Source organism: Lissotriton helveticus, chromosome 6 (assembly GCF_964261635.1).
Source record: "Lissotriton helveticus chromosome 6, aLisHel1.1, whole genome shotgun sequence".
NCBI lineage: Eukaryota > Metazoa > Chordata > Amphibia > Caudata > Salamandridae > Lissotriton > Lissotriton helveticus.
Window position 1 is genome coordinate 1,279,428,499 of NC_136067.1, and position 21,563 is coordinate 1,279,450,061.

Genomic DNA, 21,563 nt, shown 5'->3' on the forward strand with positions numbered 1-21,563 from the left:
ACGAGAAAAGAATAAATGCGATATACTGCATGCTGTAATCTTTCTCTGTGGTATAGGGTCGGACTTACTGTGCAATTACATCTCTTCCTTTGATGATCTGTTTAATAGCTCGCTGTTGGATAGCAGATGGCTTTTCAAAACCTGAAAAAGAGGATATTAAAGCAATGAAAACCTTACACTGTAAAATCAGATCTTGCAAAAGCAATTCAAGATCATTTTTATGGATTGCTAAAAACTGAAATTTTGCGTGATCAGAGAAAAGAATAGTGCAAGCGATTTCACTTGGACCATGAGTTTTTTAGGTAAAAGTTGTAAGAGGCCCGCATGCCCTACTTCAGCAATGCACCGGGCACAATCGAGTCACCCAAAAAAAAATTGCCAACGTACCTGGATTACACTATTTTTATATACATATACACATACATACTACTGGCAGTCGCGAGTAGGTTATATGTTTTATCATTGAAAAAATCAAAGATCACAGGGATATTAGATAGGCTAAGATTTCACGGATACAAAACAAATTAAATTCTTTAGTTACCGGAGCGAATAATTTTTTACACCCCCGCAATGCACTGCTTAGGACCGCACATATATTACATCACTCATGATATGGTCAGTGACATCAATGATGACATCTCAAATGATATCACTGATGACATCATTCAGTGATTGTGAGCGTTTCCTAAAAGTTTGAGTGTTAAAGATATACAGTAAGATACCAAAAAGGTAAAATTAATTAACTGTGTATAACTGAGTGATATTATTTATAACATATGTGAGTGGCTGTGTGTATCCATGCGAGTAGTTGTTTGAGTTGCTCTATGGGTGTTAATGGTTGTATTGTGTGAGTGAGTGGTATGTGTGGGGGAGAGCGAGCGGATGCGCCTGAGGGAGAGCGAGCGGATGCGCCTGGGGGAGAGCGAGCGGATGCGCCTGGGGGAGAGCGAGCGGATGCGCCTGGGGGAGAGCGAGCGGATGCGCCTGGGGGAGAGCGAGCGGATGCGCCTGGGGGAGAGCGAGCGGATGCGCCTGGGGGAGAGCGAGCGGATGCGCCTGGGGGAGGGAGAGCGGATGTCTGGGTGAGAGCGGATGTCTGGGTGAGAGCGGATGTCTGGGTGAGAGCGGATGTCTGGGTGAGAGCGGATGTCTGGGTGAGAGCGTGACGGTCAGTGGTGTATGGATGAGTGAGTGGGTATGTCAGAGGCCATATAGGTGAGAGATGGGGAGTGAGTGTGGCTATATGAAAGAGTGGGTGTATAAGTGTTGCATGGGTGAGTGGGTGTGTAGGTGACTACGGTTGAGTGAATAAATGTGAGAGTAGCTGTATGGGTGTGTCTTTCTGTTAGTGACTGTATAGGTGAGTGAGTACCTATGTTAGTATATGCATGAGTAAGTGTGCATGTGTAACTGAATGGGTGAGTGAGACTGTATGGTTGAGCGAGTAGCTGTAGGGGTGACTGACTGAATGGCTATATGGGCGCATTAGTGGCTGCATGGGTGAGTGGAAGTGAGTGGCTCTATGGATCAGTGAGCGGGAGTGAGAGCGCTTGTATGGGTACACAAGTGATTGTGAGGGAGTGGGTGTATGAGACGTATGGGATGTGAGTGGGTGTGTGTGTGGTTTTCGGGATGATGTCATTGATATAAAATGGGAGGTCATAAGCAGTGCATCGCAGGGGCGTAAGTTATAGTTAGCAGAGGTAACTATAACTGCCGAATTTCACTTGTTTTGTACAAGTGAAATTTGAGCCTAATGTCCCTGTAACCTTTGTTTTTCCCCAGTGAATTTCTAAGCCGTTTTACATTTTATTTCCTAAATGTAACCTGTAAACTTTGAGAATAGGTGTGTGAGTGGCTGTATAGATGGATGAGTGAGGATGTTAGTGGCTGTGTGGATATGTAAGTGGGTGTGCAAGTGGCTGTATAGATCTGTGAGTGGGTGTGCGAGTGCCTATATGGGTCTGTGAGTGGGTGAGTGAGTACCTTTGTGGGTCTGTGGGAGGCATTAGGGTTGTGCGAGTGGCTGTGTGATTCTGTGGGTGTATGTGTGAGCGGTGCTATGGGTGTGCGAGTGGATGTGTGGGTCTGTGAGTGGGTGTGCCTGTGTGTGTCTTTACATGAATTTTGGGCATTGGCATACTAAGGGTATTTAACAGGGAGAACCATGGACTCAGCACTCCCCAGGAGACAAGAATGAAACCGCGTGTCACAGTCACTACAGATCAGATTGCGCTCCATTAGATCAACAATACATTCATCTCCATTATATATTTGAGATTGCTTTCCAACGTGGAATACAAGAGGAAACATTTGATTTGCCTTCATCAAGCCAAGGAAGTTATGCACGATTGTGCTTTACAGAAATGGAGCTTCAACTGGGTCACTTGCTATGTTTATATTTTAAGTGCTTCCCGTTTAGATATAATTACTGTGAAATGTGCACCATAGCCAGGCTGGAACCTCTTTTTCCCAGAAGAGTCTCCAGTTTTCCCAAAAACATCTACCCAACTGGAGTACTTTCATCTGGTTAATTAGTGCTACCTCGTTGGGTAAATGTCTCATGCATATTCTGCACTACAGCTGCGTAAAGGATCATGTGGTAATGTTTCCAGTGACCTTGTGTGCATGCAATTTCTGCAAAGTGATTGTTCCTCGAGCGTCTTCATCCACAAATCTGTGATACATAAATCCTCATTAAGAAATGATGACAAGACTAAAAAGAGGTGATTCTCCACCAAACAGGGATACTTCACCTTAACTAAATGAAGTAACTGCTTCTTTGTTTGGTGGAGAGGTCATTATATTCCTCTGCATCAATACCGTGCCACCAAAATCAACAGCAAACGTGCACGAGGGCCTTTTGTTAAGCTGTCCATCAATGTGGGAAGGAGAGGGAGACCTTTGCATAATACTAATAACGAAAACAGAGAGAAGTCCAAGTAGCCCCAGTCCACGCCGATTTCGACCCCAGAGACCCCATCACCCAGGGCCCGGCCACGTCTCCCTGGTCTGTGCCACCAAGGGAACCTAGTGTGCATGTTGGAGACCGAGGTGGGGAGCGTCAAAGCCTTTGCAGTCGACCTGCTGGAAATGCAGCTCCTCGAGTGTGAGAGCAGTTCTTTCATCTCTTTCTCCCTGCCCGCATGTTTGCCTCGGGATGAGGGTGTGCACGGTCCCCCTCCGATGTTCTGCATGGACCCGCCTAGGGAGGTGATGGCTGTGTAAAGCCTGGAAGGGGGGCCGCATGACCCCCCCTTTTAAAAGAAGCAATTGCAATTGCCCCAGTAGAATGGTGGTCCCCCGGGCATTATTAAGCCTTTGGATGGGTGCCCCGTGCGACCTTCATGTTTAAAACTTTATTTTGCATGGCAACCGGGGGCCATAATTATAACAAGCGCAGGAGACAGTGCTTTTTTTCTAATTCGCTGCGATATTTGCAAATTCTGCAGTGAATTTTTAAAAAGTGCTTTTTTGCCCAGGCTCGGGCCCTGTGGGACCCCAGGACCAAGGCCAAGGGGTTACATTATTCGTACCCTGCCCCCATTTATTATTTTTGCATTTTCTTTTGGGATACAACTGAAGCGGAGTCCTAAGATGGCTGCCAACACTTCCTGGTTAACGTGTTTGCAGTCAACCATAGAAATTCAGCAGTTAGAGTTACTTGAGCTAACTATAACTTACCCCCTAATGCACTGCTTAGGACCTCACATGTTACATCACTGATGATATGGTCAGTGACATCAAATAGTAAGTGTTTTCTACGTTTCTAATCAAACTAAGCTACTATAAAAGTTAAATTAGTATACTAGGTGAACTAGTTAAAGGTGATACTACTACTAACATATATTATGTGAGTGACTGTAACTGTGTGTGAGTGGGTATCCGAGAGGCTGCAGGGGGAGGAATGTGTGGGTGTGTGAGTGGCTGTGTGAGGGAGTGAGCGGGTGTCAGTGTGTGTGAGTGCTTGTAAGGGTGAGTGAGTGGCTGTGCTGAAAGGCTGTGTGAGTGATTGGGTGTGTAAGTAGCTGTATAGGTGAGAGTGTGAGTGGTTGTATGGGTAAGTGACTGACTGATGTATGAGTAACAGTATGGGTTAGTGAATTGTTTTCAGAGTGGCTGTATAAGTGAGAGAGCGGGTGGGGGTGTGCGATTGGCTCTATGGATAAGTGTGCCGTTGTGAGAGGGCTTGTATGGATCTGGGAACGGGCAAGTGGTTTGGATATCATTGATCATGTAATTAGTAATGCAATATGTGAGGTCATAAGCAGTGCGTTGGAGGGACGAAAGTTAGTTGGCACACGTAACTAGAACATGGGTTAAATCAGATATTATGCATGTTCAGTAATCGTCAACTTATGAGTTCCCATGTAAAAATGCTTCACATGGGTTCTGTCCCATTTGCCCGGGGTTTACAATCACATTCCAGAAACGCCTACCAGAATGTGAAAGATATCTATCTTCTGCCAAAGCTGCCCATGATATCATGGCCAAAACGGTGCCATTTATGCCCACCATAATGCTAAAAAGTCCGACATCACATCAGCAATGGACATTAGTAGCTAAATAGGTGCCAATATGTCATGATATGTCCACAGATAGCTCAAGGTGCATCATTTACTCTGCTAGTGCCAACATTATCTCAGAAAAAGACACAATTGTGTCAGATTAGCCCCGTATAATGTCCGCAGTAGATATATTTGGGATTCCCCGACAGCAGGTATGGCTTGCAAAAGAAGACAATGCCCTTCAGGGATGAACACAATGCCAGACAAATACACAAAACATATGAACAGAAAAAAACTTTAACAAGTTGACATAAATACATCACAAACCACTTTATCAATCTGAAACAAACAAGGCCATTACCTATCTCCGCTCAATTCAGAATTTGATCTTATTAACTGCAGACTTGCTAATGTACGGTTTTTACGCACTGTCACCATCACTGGCAGTCCCACACTCTGGTGACTTCGGTCTAGCTATTGCTAGCACTTTTTGGTCCAGTTTTTTCAAAAGTTGTAGGACTGAGAGAATGGGGCTTGCAAAATGGCCATTCTCCATTTGACTTAGCTAAATTGAGGTTTGACACACGTGGTCATGCTGTAGATACTACAGGGTGTCCAGTGAGTGTTTGTGCGTAAGCATGTGGCCCTGCTATTGATTTAGCTGGAGGTCACCAAAAGAATAAAACAAGCATTTGCAATGCCAGTCAGTCAGTCAATCACTTTTATTCGATTAGTAAAAATCAGAAAAAGACACAGGGTACAAAAAAATCACATACAAAACAATACGGCATTACATACAATTACAATTAATTATAAACATCAAGAATATAAATAACATTTCATATTTAAAATGAACATATTTCAGGAGTTCGATTAAAAATTTAAAAGATTCCGTTTGACAAATTATCTACATGGTTTTAGGAAGGCAACGACACTACAAACATGATTCAATTATTGTATGTCTGTGACGTAAATTAGAGCGCTTCTTATTTATGCGAACACCTGCCACTAAAAAGCTTGCTACATGGAATGTTACACGTGCACTCGATAAAAGTTGTAAAAACAGGATGCAATAGTTCTCGCATTTGCGAGAGTTTAAGCTATTTGCATTGACAAAGAGAATGTCTTATTTATCGGTTTTGATAATTAACACAAATAAAAGGCAGTGTCATTTACAATGCCAATAGCTCAATCTTGTAAATGCGAGACCTATTTCATTTCAAAGAAGCGACTGCCATTGTTCCTGCTGCTTGGAAAATGAACGCACGCATGGGGCGCTGAATGTTGCAGGAAACGATGTCGAACCAGCAGTAGGAGAAACTTGTTAAAGAAAATAGTGCTTACAGACCAAATAAGACATACCATTTAACAACATAAGTAAAAGGTTACAAATTAAGAAAAGGCGGTACTAAGGGGGGGGGGGGGGGACTAACAAGCCTATTAACAAATCAGAAGTCAGACTTTACAAAGGACAATGACAAGCCAATAAAATGTGGGCAGAGCTTCAAATCAATACTAATACAGCATGCCTCGCTGAGCAGCACATGCGCTGCCCAGCTCAACCAAAAAAAAAAAAAACACTTAATATATTAAGGTGGGGCAGCTGGCACTACAGAAATCTTGCATTGATAAGTCAGTTACAGAACACCTTAGTTCCATTTTCTGCACCTCAGACAAACTTCCTATAGGGAACCAGATCTTTATTTGCAAACCAGCTTTTGAACCTCCACCTTTAGTTATTTATTTATTCTCCCCCGTTTCCTACTGGTTTAGTGATTTGGATGGAAATTGGAGCAGATTGGAAATTGCCCCAGTCCGTCACATCACTACGGGGGGAGCCAAATCAATGAAAATAGCTGCATACCAGTGCTTTGTCAGCCTGTAGTGTGTTCTGTCATGGCCAACATATACCTTTCACCCCTTCCAACTAAATCGGACTATAGCCTACTCTTTACATGTCCAACTGGAATACATCTAGGACATAACGTCACATGTCTAGATTGTATGCCTAAGCAAACCATGAAATTAGCTGTCTAATATAGAATGTTAACAGCGCTTAATTTCCAAACAAATGAATGCCCATAACTCTTGGCAGAAGCCCGCGGCTGGTGCAATTAAGTCGACGCACAAAATGCCAAAGCTGTGCAGTCTTCAATTCACCTCAGGCCTCCTTAATCCACTACCAGACTCTGAGTCGCCCTTAACGCACTCTTGCAGGTTCCTGCTTTCTCCCTTTGACGGTTTTCCAAGTATCTCTTACATTCTTTCCGCTTTCTTTTTCCTTCTCCTGCTGTCGGTAAGTGTCTAATGTGAAAAATTGTGCCACTCCACAAATGTAGTGTCGGTGGGCCCCACTGACACACACCGGCTCAAATGGAGCATGGAACGCCTAGTATTGCTGTATACACACAGTACATGCCTAACGTCTGATCCCCTGTTGCTCCAATGGAATTGTAAAGGGTATGTGCGACAACTGCCTGTCCATACAACAAGCAATGGGCTCCTCCTTTATTACTCTGGTGCATTCTCACTCCATTTCTTGGCATTACGTGCCTACACACCGTGGCCCCAGATGAGGTAAGAGTGTTGCTTTGGTTATTCACATGATGCCATACATCCCACACTGCAGTTGTTCATACTGTATCATCATTTATACGACCAAGCACATCATGAGGTTTATGTAGCATGCTTCAGGTCAACAACTGTGCTTCGACACCTAGTCTGGGGTATGAAGCTGTGAATAAAGCAATTGCAGTACAATACTGTTTGGAATACATTTTAAGGTGGATGGGGCAGCGGTTATCCATATGCCAATAATCCCATTTGACATTTTTCCACCATACACATTTCAGGCAGGAACATGGAACCGTTTGCTATAAAAGATGCATATTTCATTATTAAACCCATCTAGCCCTTGCAGATGAATTTCTTATTTCCGTGCAATTGCCTGTGACCAGCTGCATTTGTGAGTTTTGCGTTTTGACTTGGTTATTAAGTGGCGGTCACGTGTATACATTTTAACACCTCTCCCCTAGATGACTGAACAAATATTTACATTCTCCATCATTCAAGTAGCACCAACTTTTATCCTAAATTTTAAAGACCCATGACCATGCCTAAATGCCTGCAATTGTATATTTACATTGGGTGTTAATGAACTGTCAAGCATGCAGGAGCTTACTCTTTTGAGAACTGTACCAAACGGTGACCACACAGAGTGGAACATTCAAAACTGCTACAGCTGTAGGGTTCCAACCCGAGAGAGGAATGTTAGATCCGTTCTATTGTATGCTCTGGAGTACAGCTGATAAGGCGGAGTAACAGCCTTATCAGCTGTACTCCAGAGCATACAAGGTGGCAGCGAGCAACACGTAGGAATGGGCAATAGTAGCAATGACAGTATTCAATGGTGTTCCATCCAAGAGAACCACAACAAACTATAGGAATGGACGCTGTAGAGACTGATATATTATATGCTGAGTAGGGCATCAATTGTATGCCTTCGTGGCATATAGCAGACATGAGCAACCATTATACAGTATTCTTCCAGCAGGCTCAATGGTTACATATTGAAGTAGCTGAACATTCCCAAATGCTGAATAAATCAAACATTCACCCCCAGTCAAGAGACCTGGGTTAAATCCATCATTCTTTTGCTCACCATGCCACCCCAGTTTAGACCCAGCCATATGCAAATCAGTCTTGACCCTGTGTCTCATGGGAACAGTCCAGACCGAACTGCCAAGCCAGGTCACCCCTGGACCGGAAACAAGCATGCTGGGACCGGTTTCAGGGTATTACCCTTCATCAGCCAGGCTAGCTTGAATCCAGTGGCACAATGAGCAAGGGACCCATGTCTGGGCATACCCACCCCACTTAGGGTAAAAAGTGCTATGCAAACAAATGATGGACGGAATGCAGAATAAATCAAACATTCACCCCCAGTCAAGAGATTTGCAAATGGCTGGGTTCAAACTGGAATGGCATGGGGAGCAAAAAAACGATGGATTTAGACCCAGATCTCTGTACTGGGGTGAATGTATGACATTGTTCTGCATTCTGTCCATCAATTGCTATTTCTATAGCATGAACCTAGCCAACTGATTGCTCTACATACTCAGCAGAGATTAGCACAAAGTTAACGAGTAATCAGAGGTGGTGAGGAAGCTGGGGTGTGGTCAGTTAATGCACTGTGATGTAGTGCTCTTTAAAGAGAAGTTGTACTCTTTACTCAATTGGAGCAGCACTGGGGCGGTCCTGGTAGATACATTTATTTATTTAAAGAGCTTTATATAGCGCTGGTTAGACCCGGAGGTATCAGAGCGCTTTACATGAGAATCAACAATGAAACATAAAAAGTTCAACAATTACACAATAAATCCCAAAAAATAGGCAATACAATTAGGAGAGGAGAGAAAAGTAGTGGATGGGGCAGGGGGTGAGAAAGGGAGGAAAAGGGAAGAGACAATACAGAGAGACGGATAGAAGTATGTCTAAAGACCGACTGGGTAGGTGAAGACCAAGGAGGGAATCCACGGCCCATCTCACCTATAACTAAACCAGGTAGAACACATCTTAGTCTGATGGTGTCCATGCTATAGGAGTGCCAAAAATCACCAGAGTGGGAGCTTGTCTGCAAGATCTGCAGAGGGTGGTGTCCGTGATGGCATCATATATAATTAATCTAGGATCACGCTATTCAAAGGCCACACATGTATATTAACCACTGCCTAGAGTGAATACATGGATTTTCAATGAGTTGTTGTGGATAGTCAACCATGAATAAACTTCCATTAAAAAAATCCCGTCCCAAATATAAGTTTCGTGTTGCAGATGCATAAATGACAACACATTTTATACTGCTTTTGATTGCTTTATTTTGACACTTGCTCTAGTTTAGATTTGCTTGCTGTTTGGCGTAGTGCATAGTTTTCAGAAGTAGCGATATGCCTTATGAGCAATCTCTGAGGCAAATCACAGCCCCCGTCAGCATTTGCGAGAAAAACTCTGCACTGAACCAGTTGGCATTTTGGTGTGCTTGTTGCCTTTTTTTTTTTTTGGGGGAGTTTTATATAGCGCGAACTAGAACCGAACCAGTTATCAGAGCGCTTTACATAGCACCAGTTACGTTACATGAGGACACACTTTCATTACAGATGCTGTATATCATTAGTAGCTTGTTAAGCTTATTCAAAATGGTGTTCTTAAGGTTCACTGATGCTGTCCATTATTTTGCAAGTTAACAATGATGAAGGAACACTCGGTGATTCTACTGCGCACGCATGTGGCCTAACAGCTTGAAACGGGTTCAAGTCTCGGCAGGGACATGCAACATCCTGTGATTCTGGGCAAATCACTTAATCTCACTGTGCCTAATAAAATTAATGCTGTCCGTCTATAACGCAACTGGTGCTCATATAAAGCGCTTTGATCATTTCAGTTCGGGTTCCCTCTATATAAAACAAGCATTGGAAATGCAATCGGTCTCAGAATTATTTGAGTTAGAGCTAATGGCATTGTAAATGGCAATGTCTTTTAGCCATGTGTTATGGAGTGTATGCATGTGGTGTCTAGTGGAACTATGTGGGTTGGATTAGAATTGTAGCAATGGTGGCATGCTGCGCTTAGATGAATATGTTTAAAAGTAAAGTGCACCATACTGCAATTGCTACAATAGTTAATTGTGGATGCGTTGACAATTGATGTGTGCCCTGATGGCTGGTGGTGTGTGCCTGTAGAAATCGTGCACTGATGGCTGGTGGTGTGTGCCTGGTGGAAGCGTGCACTGCCGGCTGGAGGTGTGTGTGCCGGGTAAAGCATGCACTGACGGCTGGTGTTGTGTGTGCCTGGTGAAAGTGTGCACTGATGGCTGGTGGTGTGTGTGTGTTTGGTGAAAGCGTGCACTGACGTCTGGTGGGGTGTGCCTGGTGGAAGCCAGCTCTGACGGCTGGTGGGGTTTGTGCCCGTTGAAAGCTTGCACTGACGGCTGGTGGTGTTTGTGCCTGGTGAAAGCGTGCACTGACGGCTGGTGGTGTGTGTGTGGTTGTGTGTGGCGTTGTGGTGGACTTAGTTCGAGCTTTCGTACCCTGCACTCACACACTGCCCCTGCGCACACACACACTGCTCACCCTGCGCACACACACACTGCTCACCCTGCGCACACACACACTGCTCACCCTGCGCACACACACACACTGCTCACCCTGCGCACACACACACTGCTCACCCTGCGCGCGCACACACACACACTGCTCACCCTGCGCACACACACACAAAGGTCACCCTGCACACTCACACACTGCACTCACACACTGCTCACCCTACACACTGCACACCCTACACACTGCACACCCTGCTCACCCTACACACTCACACACTGCTCACCCTACACACTCACACACACACTGCTCACCCTACACACACACACTGCTCACCCTACACACTCACACACTGTTCTCCCTGCACACACACTGCTCACCCTACACACTCACACAATGTTCACCCTGCACGCTCACACAATGTTCACCCTGCACGCTCACACAATGTTTACCCTACACACTCACCCTACGTTATGCGAAATGGCCTAGCTCTGCCCTTTGGCCGGTGTTGTAATCGTACAGTAGGTTGTGAGTAGTTGCGCTTGATTGGTTGGGGCGTCCCCTCCTTGCTGCTCCGCTAGGTGGCGTCGTGATCACTGCAGTAGGCCACAGCAGCAGCTTTTCTGAGGCTGGAGGTCTTCAGCTCGTGCAGCCTCAGAACATTAAACACAGGAGATGGCTCCATCCCATGGCGCATATGTATGTATATGTGTGTATATATATATATATATATATATATATATATATATATATATTTATACATACACACTGTACTGACTTTTGTGTTAATCTGTTTATTGTATATTTTATTGGGGTATCACCCCAACCTAAACATTTTTGGGGATGACTGCACCCACCTGCAGGGTGATCTCTGCCCCTTTCCAAATATAGACCTGGTTTCCATCTTCACAGGGACAGGCGGTCCAGCTGTTTGAAACAGCTAGTCCTTCACCCATGAATATGTGGTGGTTTTACAGAGCAGGACTGTGTTCACGGCTGTGCTGGGGGTAGAGCATTAACTGCATTACAGAACACTGGGGCATATTATAAACAAATAGCGATTTTTATCGCTATGTAGGCTTAGCGGCAATTTTTTTATCGCCGCACATCACCGGATTTTATCGCTGAGATAACGTGCTATTAGCAACGTTTATCTCAAAAGCGATCAAATTCCTTGCGATAGCGGCAAAATCCGTGAATATCGCTGAGAATACAGCGATATTCACGCATTATCGCTAACAGGGTCTTAGCCATTATATCCACCTCCCATTGGATATAATGGCTAAGAACTGGTCTGAGCAGGTTAGTTTTTGGAGATATTCGCGCTTAACGCGAATATTTCCAACGCTACGCCTGTGTTGGTTATAGGCGATAGCGAGGTTAGCGACTGCTTTCAGTCGCTAACAGGTTGGGTACGCCCACTTTACATGCCATTAGCGATAAATATCGCTGACATGCAAAGCGGGCCCCAAACCGCTCGCTATCGCCTACAAGCTGTCGCTAACTGCTGTTAGCGACAGCTTGCTAATAGGGAGATAGAATTTTCGCCACTTAGCGGCCGAAAACGGCCACTAAAGCGGCGATAATTTCCTATCGCCACCCTTGATAATATGCCCCACTGTTCCGATCTATGTGTGCGTTGACACACCCACTTAAGGGCATCTTCATGGCACAGAGAGGGACAATATTCATATACTTAATAAGGGTCATTCAGTTCATACTTACATTTGTACTCCAGCCGGCTTTACATCATAACACAATCGTAATAATGCTAAAGTACCATATTCAATTGAACCTTAGTCACAAAAGATGTCCCCCAGATAGGATCTGGTTCCTAGTTACAGAAATAATGCAGAAAAGAGAAAAGTCCTCTTAGCATTACCAAATGAAAATAACAGGGATATTTCTGTAAACAGGAAAAGCATCAAAGAGCTATTTCAGTTTGAAAAGAAGCATTGGGATGAAACCAAAACAACTGTAAATCAAGAGACTGGTGACTATTTTGGTCCCATGCTTCACACCAAAAAAAAAAAAAGCATTTGCAATGCAATAGGTCTCGCAGCATTCAAGTTTGAGTTATTGGCATTGTATATGACAATGTGTTGCATGAATTCTTTTCCAAACTCTGTATTGGCTGGTGGTGTTTGTGCCCGGTGAAAGCGTGCACTGACGGATGGTGGTGTTTGTGCCCGGTGAAAGCGTGCACGAACAACTTATGGCGTCTGTGCCTGGTGAAAGTGTGCACTGACGGCTGGTGGTGTTTGTGCCTGGTGAAAGGGTGCACTGGTGGCTGGTGGTGTTTGTGCCCGGTGAAAGCGTGCACTGACGGCTGTTGGTGTTTGTGCCTGGTGAAAGGGTGCACTGGCGGCTGTTGGTGTTTGTGCCCGGTGAAAGCGTGCACTGACGGCTGGTGGTGTTTGTGCCTGGTGAAAGCGTGCACTGATGACTTATGGTGTCTGTGCCTGTTGAAAGTGTGTACTGACGGCCGGTGGTGGGTATGCCTGATGAAACCATGTACTGATGGCTAGTGGTGTGTGTGTGCCTGTTGAAAGTGTGCACTGATGGCTGATGGTGTGTGTGCATGGTGGAAAAGCGTGCACTGACATGTTTAGAAGTAAAGTGCGCCATACTGCGATTGCTACAATAGTTAATTGTGGATGTGCTAACCATTGATGCGTGCACTGATGGCTGGTGGTGTGTGTGTGCTTGTAGAAAATGTGCACTGATGGCTAATGGTGTGTGTGCCTGGTGGAAGTGTGCACTGCCAGCTAGTGGCGTGTGTGCCCGGTGAAAGCGTGCATTGACGGCTGATGGGGTGTGCCTGGTGAAAGTGTGCACTGACGGTTGGTGGTGTGTGTGTGCGCCTGGTGAAAGCGTGCACCGACGTCTGGTTCTGTGTGCGTGTGGTGGAAGCGTGCATTGATCGCTGGTGTTGTTTAAATAGCAACATACTTGGGTCCAGCATATAGAGCACTCTTTTTAAACAGGCATTAAGAGTGAGACAGCACACAATGATCCAATGGTAATTACTAGTTGAAGGCAAATCGCATATAGAACATTAGGAACACTGCAATTCTTTACATTGATTCAGACGGTCCTTGCTGCATTCAGGACATTATCAAAAATCAGTCTGTTTCGTGAGAAGTAATACCTTACATCCTAAACAGCTGTTTTAACAGAATGTTCCCGACTTTAAAAAGAGAGATGACTAAAACATTGGCAGGGAGGCAGCATCCTGAATTTAGGTTGTATGAATGTTACTTTATTGTTTGACTGAAAGAAAAAAGCTCAACTATAATAAACTCCTAGCCAACGCTGCAACACCATTCTGCCAGCTAAGCAAGCCGAGTAAGAAGGGATGTGCGGACTTCACCCGAAGGTGTCAGAGCGAATTCACAATAGAAACAGAACTGATACATGAGAACATTACTAGTGAACAAAATACAAAGGCAAACGTTACATTACATGAGGCAAAAGTGACAATGATAACAAACCGTGCCTTACACAGTGTGTAAGGCACTTTTTGTTATCTTAGTCTAAGCCCGCCTGATTCTATGAAATGGCGGCGGGACGCGGGACAGGCCTTTATCCTTTTCTTTCACTTTCCGTTCCGCACTTCCGCCGCCGCGTATGCGCGTGCCGCGTGCGTGGGGGGCGTGGGCAGCAGGGCTGGCTGCTGCTGAGTGGTGGTGAGCAATGCCAGGCAGCCCCAGGGCACGCACAACATTATGCGGGCCAATAAGCAGTAAGCCCCTGTGCGTGGCATATGGGGCGCGGCAGGCGGCGCGCATAGCCAAAGAAGAAGACAAGAGAAGAACAACGAAAACTACGAACTTAACTGCCTTCCAAGTCCAAGACAAAGCAGCCAGGCGGCCAGGCCCGCCCACGCTGAGCTGCCCTGTCCGATTTCCGAATCCGAGTCCGAAGACCAAAGTAAGTCACTCAGAGTCTGTCACTCCGTCTCCGTCACCGACCGGCGGGGCAGGGCTGCTGCTGGCTGCCTGCCTCCAGGCCTGCTGCGTGCACTAATTAGTTGCTTTCCTGTCGCGCATTTGCCTGCTTCTTATTTATGTCCCAACTTGTCACTCGTGTTTGTCCCTCCTATAGAACATGCTTTCTCGCTTCTGTACTTCTTTGCTCCCGGGGCCGCACTCAGTGTTGCTCTCTGTTCTTGCCTGTGTGCCGCTTCCCTCCATATTGGGTTCGCCCTTGCACTCAACCAGCCCCCCAACCCCTGTTGCTTCCTCGCCTGCTCCATTTGCCCTCGGCTGCTGCTGAAGCAAGCAAGCAGGCAAGCCTATATTATAATAGTTACAGTGCGCAACGCACGCCAGGGACGGATGGTAACGGGCCCCGGCCTATAAACATTAATTATGGTGCCGTGGTGCGCACGCCCTATCGGCCTGGCCTGAGCCTTTTTAAAATTAATTAAATAGTTGGTAGTGGTACGCACTGGAGCCGGGCCGGGTCTTCATAATTAAAATGGTGCACGGGAGTGGCGGCGCGCAGAGTAGTGCTATTTTTATTTTGTATAGTGGTCATTTTCCTGCAGTTTTGCTCTTTTAGACTACTGTAAATAAAATGCGCTTTTATCAGCCAACGTAACGGTGTTCAATGCATTGGTCTTGTTAAGATGAATAGCTAAAATACTAGATTGTTATTCCATCATGTTTTTAAATGTTCAGCATCACATGCTTACTTTCGTGAGCTTTCTATGTACTTATGACATATGCATCATCGTTATAGTTGCTTCAGTCAAGGAAAAAATGCGTGTCTCTGCATCAGATGTTTGGTGATTAGCAGCTGTCCTAAGCAGGTGTTACAAAAGGAACCTTACATTATTAATCTAGTATGTTTGCACTCCGGAATTTTTCAAGCTAGCTCAGTTGGTTGATGCACCTGTTACAATGATGCAACTCTGAATCTGCACTCTGAATCTCCACTCTGAAGCTCCACTCTGAAGCTCCACTCTGAAGCTCCACTCTGAAGCTCCACTCTGAAGCTCCACTCTGAAGCTCCACTCTGAAGCTCCACTCTGAAGCTCCACTCTGAAGCTCCACTCTCCACTCTGAATCTCCACTCTGAATCTCCACTCTCCACTCTGAAGCTCCACTCTGAAGCTCCACTCTGAAGCTCCACTCCACTCTGAAGCTCCACTCCGAATCTGCACTCTGCACTCCGAAGCTCCACTCTGAAGCTCCACTCTGAAGCTCCACTCTGAAGCTCCACTCCACTCTGAAGCTCCACTCCGAATCTGCACTCTGCACTCCGAAGCTCCACTCTGAAGCTCCACTCTGAAGCTCCACTCTGAAGCTCCACTCTGAAGCTCCACTCTGAAGCTCCACTCTGAATCTGCACTCTGCACTCCGAAGCTCCACTCCGAAGCTCCACTCTGAAGCTCCACTCTGAAGCTCCACTCTGAAGCTCCACTCTGAAGCTCCACTCTGAAGCTCCACTCTGAAGCTCCACTCTGAAGCTCCACTCTGCACTCTGAAGCTCCACTCTGAAGCTCCACTCTGCACTCTGAAGCTCCACTCTGAAGCTCCACTCTGCACTCTGAAGCTCCACTCTGAAGCTCCACTCCGAAGCTCCACTCTGAAGCTCCACTCTGAAGCTCCACTCCGAAGCTCCACTCTGAAGCTCCACTCTGAAGCTCCACTCTGAAGCTCCACTCTGAAGCTCCACTCTGCACTCTGAAGCTCCACTCTGAAGCTCCACTCTGAAGCTCCACTCTGAAGCTCCACTCTGAAGCTCCACTCTGAAGCTCCACTCTGAAGCTCCACTCTGCACTCTGAAGCTCCACTCTGCACTCTGAAGCTCCACTCTGAAGCTCCACTCTGAAGCTCCACTCTGAAGCTCCACTCTGAAGCTCCACTCTGAAGCTCCACTCTGAAGCTCCACTCTGAAGCTCCACTCTGCACTCTGAAGCTCCACTCTGCACTCTGAAGCTCCACTCTGCACTCTGAAGCTCCACTCTGAAGCTCCACTCTGAAGCTCCACTCTGAAGCTCCACTCTGCACTCTGAAGCTCCACTCTGCACTCTGAAGCTCCACTCTGCACTCTGAAGCTCCACTCTGAAGCTCCACTCTGAAGCTCCACTCTGCACTATGAAGCTCCACTCTGAAGCTCCACTCTGCACTATGAAGCTCCACTCTGAAGCTCCACTCTGCACTCTGAAGCTCCACTCTGAAGCTCCACTCTGCACTCTGAAGCTCCACTCTGAAGCTCCACTCCGAAGCTCCACTCTGAAGCTCCACTCTGAAGCTCCACTCTGAAGCTCCACTCTGAAGCTCCACTCTGAAGCTCCACTCTGAAGCTCCACTCTGAAGCTCCACTCTGAAGCTCCACTCTGCACTCTGAAGCTCCACTCTGCACTCTGAAGCTCCACTCTGCACTCTGAAGCTCCACTCTGAAGCTCCACTCTGAAGCTCCACTCTGAAGCTCCACTCTGAAGCTCCACTCTGAAGCTCCACTCTGAAGCTCCACTCTGAAGCTCCACTCTGAAGCTCCACTCTGAAGCTCCACTCTGAAGCTCCACTCTGAAGCTCCACTCTGCACTCTGAAGCTCCACTCTGAAGCTCCACTCTGAAGCTCCACTCTGAAGCTCCACTCTGCACTCTGAAGCTCCACTCTGCACTCTGAAGCTCCACTCTGCACTCTGAAGCTCCACTCTGAATCTCCACTCTGCACTCTGAAGCTCCACTCTGCACTCTGAAGCTCCACTCTGCACTCTGAATCTCAACTCTGAAGCTCCACTCTCCACTCTGAATCTCCACTCTGAAGCTCCACTCTCCACTCTGAATCTCCACTCTGAAGCTCCACTCTCCACTCTGAATCTCCACTCTGAATCTCCACTCTCCACTCTGAAGCTCCACTCTGAAGCTCCACTCTGAAGCTCCACTCCACTCTGAAGCTCCACTCTGAAGCTCCACTCCACTCTGAAGCTCCACTCCGAATCTGCACTCTGAATCTGCACTCTGCACTCCGAAGCTCCACTCTGAAGCTCCACTCTGAAGCTCCACTCTGAAGCTCCACTCTGAAGCTCCACTCTGAAGCTCCACTCTGAAGCTCCACTCTGAAGCTCCACTCTGAAGCTCCACTCTGCACTCTGAAGCTCCACTCTGAAGCTCCACTCTGCACTCTGAAGCTCCACTCTGAAGCTCCACTCTGCACTCTGAAGCTCCACTCTGAAGCTCCACTCCACTCTGAAGCTCCACTCCGAAGCTCCACTCTGAAGCTCCACTCTGAAGCTCCACTCTGAAGCTCCACTCTGAAGCTCCACTCTGAAGCTCCACTCTGAAGCTCCACTCTGAAGCTCCACTCTGCACCCTGAAGCTCCGCTCTGAAGCTCCACTCTGAAGCTCCACTCTGAAGCTCCACTCTGAAGCTCCACTCTGAAGCTCCACTCTGAAGCTCCACTCTGCACTCTGAAGCTCCACTCTGAAGCTCCACTCTGCACTCTGAAGCTCCACTCTGAAGCTCCACTCTGCACTCTGAAGCTCCACTCTGAAGCTCCACTCTGCACTCTGAAGCTCCACTCTGAAGCTCCACTCTGAATTCTGAAGCTCCACTCTGAAGCTCAGCTCCACTCCGAAGCTCCACTCCGAATCTGCACTCTGAATCTGCACTCTGAATCTGCACTCTGAATCTCCACTCTGAATCTCCACTCTGAAGCTCCACTCTGAAGCTCCACTCTGAAGCTCCACTCTGAAGCTCCACTCTGAAGCTCCACTCTGAAGCTCCACTCTCCACTCTGAATCTCCACTCTGAATCTCCACTCTCCACTCTGAAGCTCCACTCTGAAGCTCCACTCTGAAGCTCCACTCCACTCTGAAGCTCCACTCCGAATCTGCACTCTGCACTCCGAAGCTCCACTCTGAAGCTCCACTCTGAAGCTCCACTCTGAAGCTCCACTCTGAAGCTCCACTCTGAATCTGCACTCTGCACTCCGAAGCTCCACTCCGAAGCTCCACTCTGAAGCTCCACTCTGAAGCTCCACTCTGAAGCTCCACTCTGAAGCTCCACTCTGAAGCTCCACTCTGAAGCTCCACTCTGAAGCTCCACTCTGCACTCTGAAGCTCCACTCTGAAGCTCCACTCTGCACTCTGAAGCTCCACTCTGAAGCTCCACTCTGAAGCTCCACTCCGAAGCTCCACTCTGAAGCTCCACTCTGAAGCTCCACTCTGAAGCTCCACTCTGAAGCTCCACTCTGCACTCTGAAGCTCCACTCTGAAGCTCCACTCTGAAGCTCCACTCTGAAGCTCCACTCTGCACTCTGAAGCTCCACTCTGAAGCTCCACTCTGAAGCTCCACTCTGAAGCTCCACTCTGAAGCTCCACTCTGCACTCTGAAGCTCCACTCTGCACTCTGAAGCTCCACTCTGAAGCTCCACTCTGAAGCTCCACTCTGAAGCTCCACTCTGAAGCTCCACTCTGAAGCTCCACTCTGAAGCTCCACTCTGAAGCTCCACTCTGAAGCTCCACTCTGAAGCTCCACTCTGCACTCTGAAGCTCCACTCTGAAGCTCCACTCTGCACTCTGAAGCTCCACTCTGCACTCTGAAGCTCCACTCTGAAGCTCCACTCTGCACTCTGAAGCTCCACTCTGAAGCTCCACTCTGAAGCTCCACTCTGAAGCTCCACTCTGCACTCTGAAGCTCCACTCTGAAGCTCCACTCTGAAGCTCCACTCTGCACTCTGAAGCTCCACTCTGAAGCTCCACTCTGCACTCTGAAGCTCCACTCTGCAGCTCCACTCTGCAGCTCCACTCTGAATCTGAAGCTCCACTCTGCAGCTCCACTCTGAAGCTCCACTCTGAAGCTCCACTCTGAAGCTCCACTCTGAAGCTCCACTCTGAAGCTCCACTCTGAAGCTCCACTCTGAAGCCCCACTCTGAAGCTCCACTCTGCACTCTGAAGCTCCACTCTGCACTCTGAAGCTCCACTCTGAAGCTCCACTCTGCACTCTGAAGCTCCACTCTGCACTCTGAAGCTCCACTCTGAAGCTCCACTCTGCACTCTGAAGCTCCACTCTGCACTCTGAAGCTCCACTCTGAAGCTCCACTCTGAAGCTCCACTCTGCACTCTGAAGCTCCACTCTGAAGCTCCACTCTGCACTCTGAAGCTCCACTCTGAAGCTCCACTCTGCACTCTGAAGCTCCACTCTGAAGCTCCACTCTGCACTCTGAAGCTCCACTCTGAAGCTCCACTCTGAAGCTCCACTCTGAATCTCCACTCTGAATCTCCACTCTGAAGCTCCACTCTGAAGCTCCACTCTGAAGCTCCACTCTGCACTCTGAAGCTCCACTCTGAAGCTCCACTCTGAAGCTCCACTCTGAAGCTCCACTCTGAAGCTCCACTCTGCACTCTGAAGCTCCACTCTGAAGCTCCACTCTGCACTCTGAAGCTCCACTCTGAAGCTCCACTCTGCACTCTGAAGCTCCACTCTGAAGCTCCACTCTGCACTCTGAAGCTCCACTCTGAAGCTCCACTCTGCAGCTCCACTCTGCACTCTGAAGCTCCACTCTGAAGCTCCACTCTGCACTCTGAAGCTCCACTCTGCACTCTGAAGCTCCACTCTGAAGCTCCACTCTGCACTCTGAAGCTCCACTCTGAAGCTCCACTCTGCACTCTGAAGCTCCACTCTGAAGCTCCACTCTGCACTCTGAAGCTCCACTCTGAAGCTCCACTCTGCACTCTGAAGCTCCACTCTGAAGCTCCACTCTGCACTCTGAAGCTCCACTCTGAAGCTCCACTCTGAAGCTCCACTCTGAAGCTCCACTCTGAAGCTCCACTCTGAAGCTCCACTCTGCACTCTGAAGCTCCACTCTGCACTCTGAAGCTCCACTCTGCACTCTGAAGCTCCACTCTGAAGCTCCACTCTGCACTCTGAAGCTCCACTCTGAAGCTCCACTCTGCACTCTGAAGCTCCACTCTGAAGCTCCACTCTGCACTCTGAAGCTCCACTCTGAAGCTCCACTCTGCACTCTGAAGCTCCACTCTGAAGCTCCACTCTGCACTCTGAAGCTCCACTCTGAAGCTCCACTCTGAAGCTCCACTCTGAAGCTCCACTCTGAAGCTCCACTCTGAAGCTCCACTCTGAAGCTCCACTCTGAAGCTCCACTCTGCACTCTGAAGCTCCACTCTGAAGCTCCACTCTGAAGCTCCACTCTGAAGCTCCACTCTGAAGCTCCACTCTGAAGCTCCACTCTGAAGCTCCACTCTGAAGCTCCACTCTGAAGCTCCACTCTGCACTCTGAAGCTCCACTCTGCACTCTGAAGCTCCACTCTGAAGCTCCACTCTGCACTCTGAAGCTCCACTCTGCACTCTGAAGCTCCACTCTGAAGCTCCACTCTGCACTCTGAAGCTCCACTCTGAAGCTCCACTCTGCACTCTGAAGCTCCACTCTGAAGCTCCACTCTGCACTCTGAAGCTCCACTCTCCACTCTGAATCTCCACTCTGAAGCTCCACTCTCCACTCTGAATCTCCACTCTGAAGCTCCACTCTCCACTCTGAATCTCCACTCTGAATCTCCACTCTCCACTCTGAAGCTCCACTCTGAAGCTCCACTCTGAAGCTCCACTCCACTCTGAAGCTCCACTCTGAAGCTCCACTCTGAAGCTCCACTCCGAATCTGCACTCTGAATCTGCACTCTGCACTCCGAAGCTCCACTCTGAAGCTCCACTCTGAAGCTCCACTCTGAAGCTCCACTCTGCACTCTGAAGCTCCACTCTGAAGCTCCACTCTGCACTCTGAAGCTCCACTCTGAAGCTCCACTCTGCACTCTGAAGCTCCACTCTGAAGCTCCACTCTGCACTCTGAAGCTCCACTCTGAAGCTCCACTCCACTCTGAAGCTCCACTCCACTCTGAAGCTCCACTCCGAAGCTCCACTCCGAAGCTCCACTCCGAAGCTCCACTCCGAAGCTCCACTCTGAAGCTCCACTCTGAAGCTCCACT

At 47.7% G+C, this 21,563-nt stretch overlaps 1 protein-coding gene across 1 annotated transcript in view; it reads right to left on the minus strand.

Moving 5' to 3' along the window:
• The window catches only part of EIF4A3 (eukaryotic translation initiation factor 4A3), a 134,526-nt gene that overhangs the window by 86,228 nt on the left and 26,735 nt on the right, over positions 1 to 21,563 (minus strand). Inside the window, exon 2 of the mRNA XM_078649024.1 lies at positions 69 to 141. Within this exon, the coding sequence (XP_078505150.1) occupies positions 69 to 141 (73 nt within the window). The remainder of the gene's footprint in view (positions 1 to 68; positions 142 to 21,563) is intronic.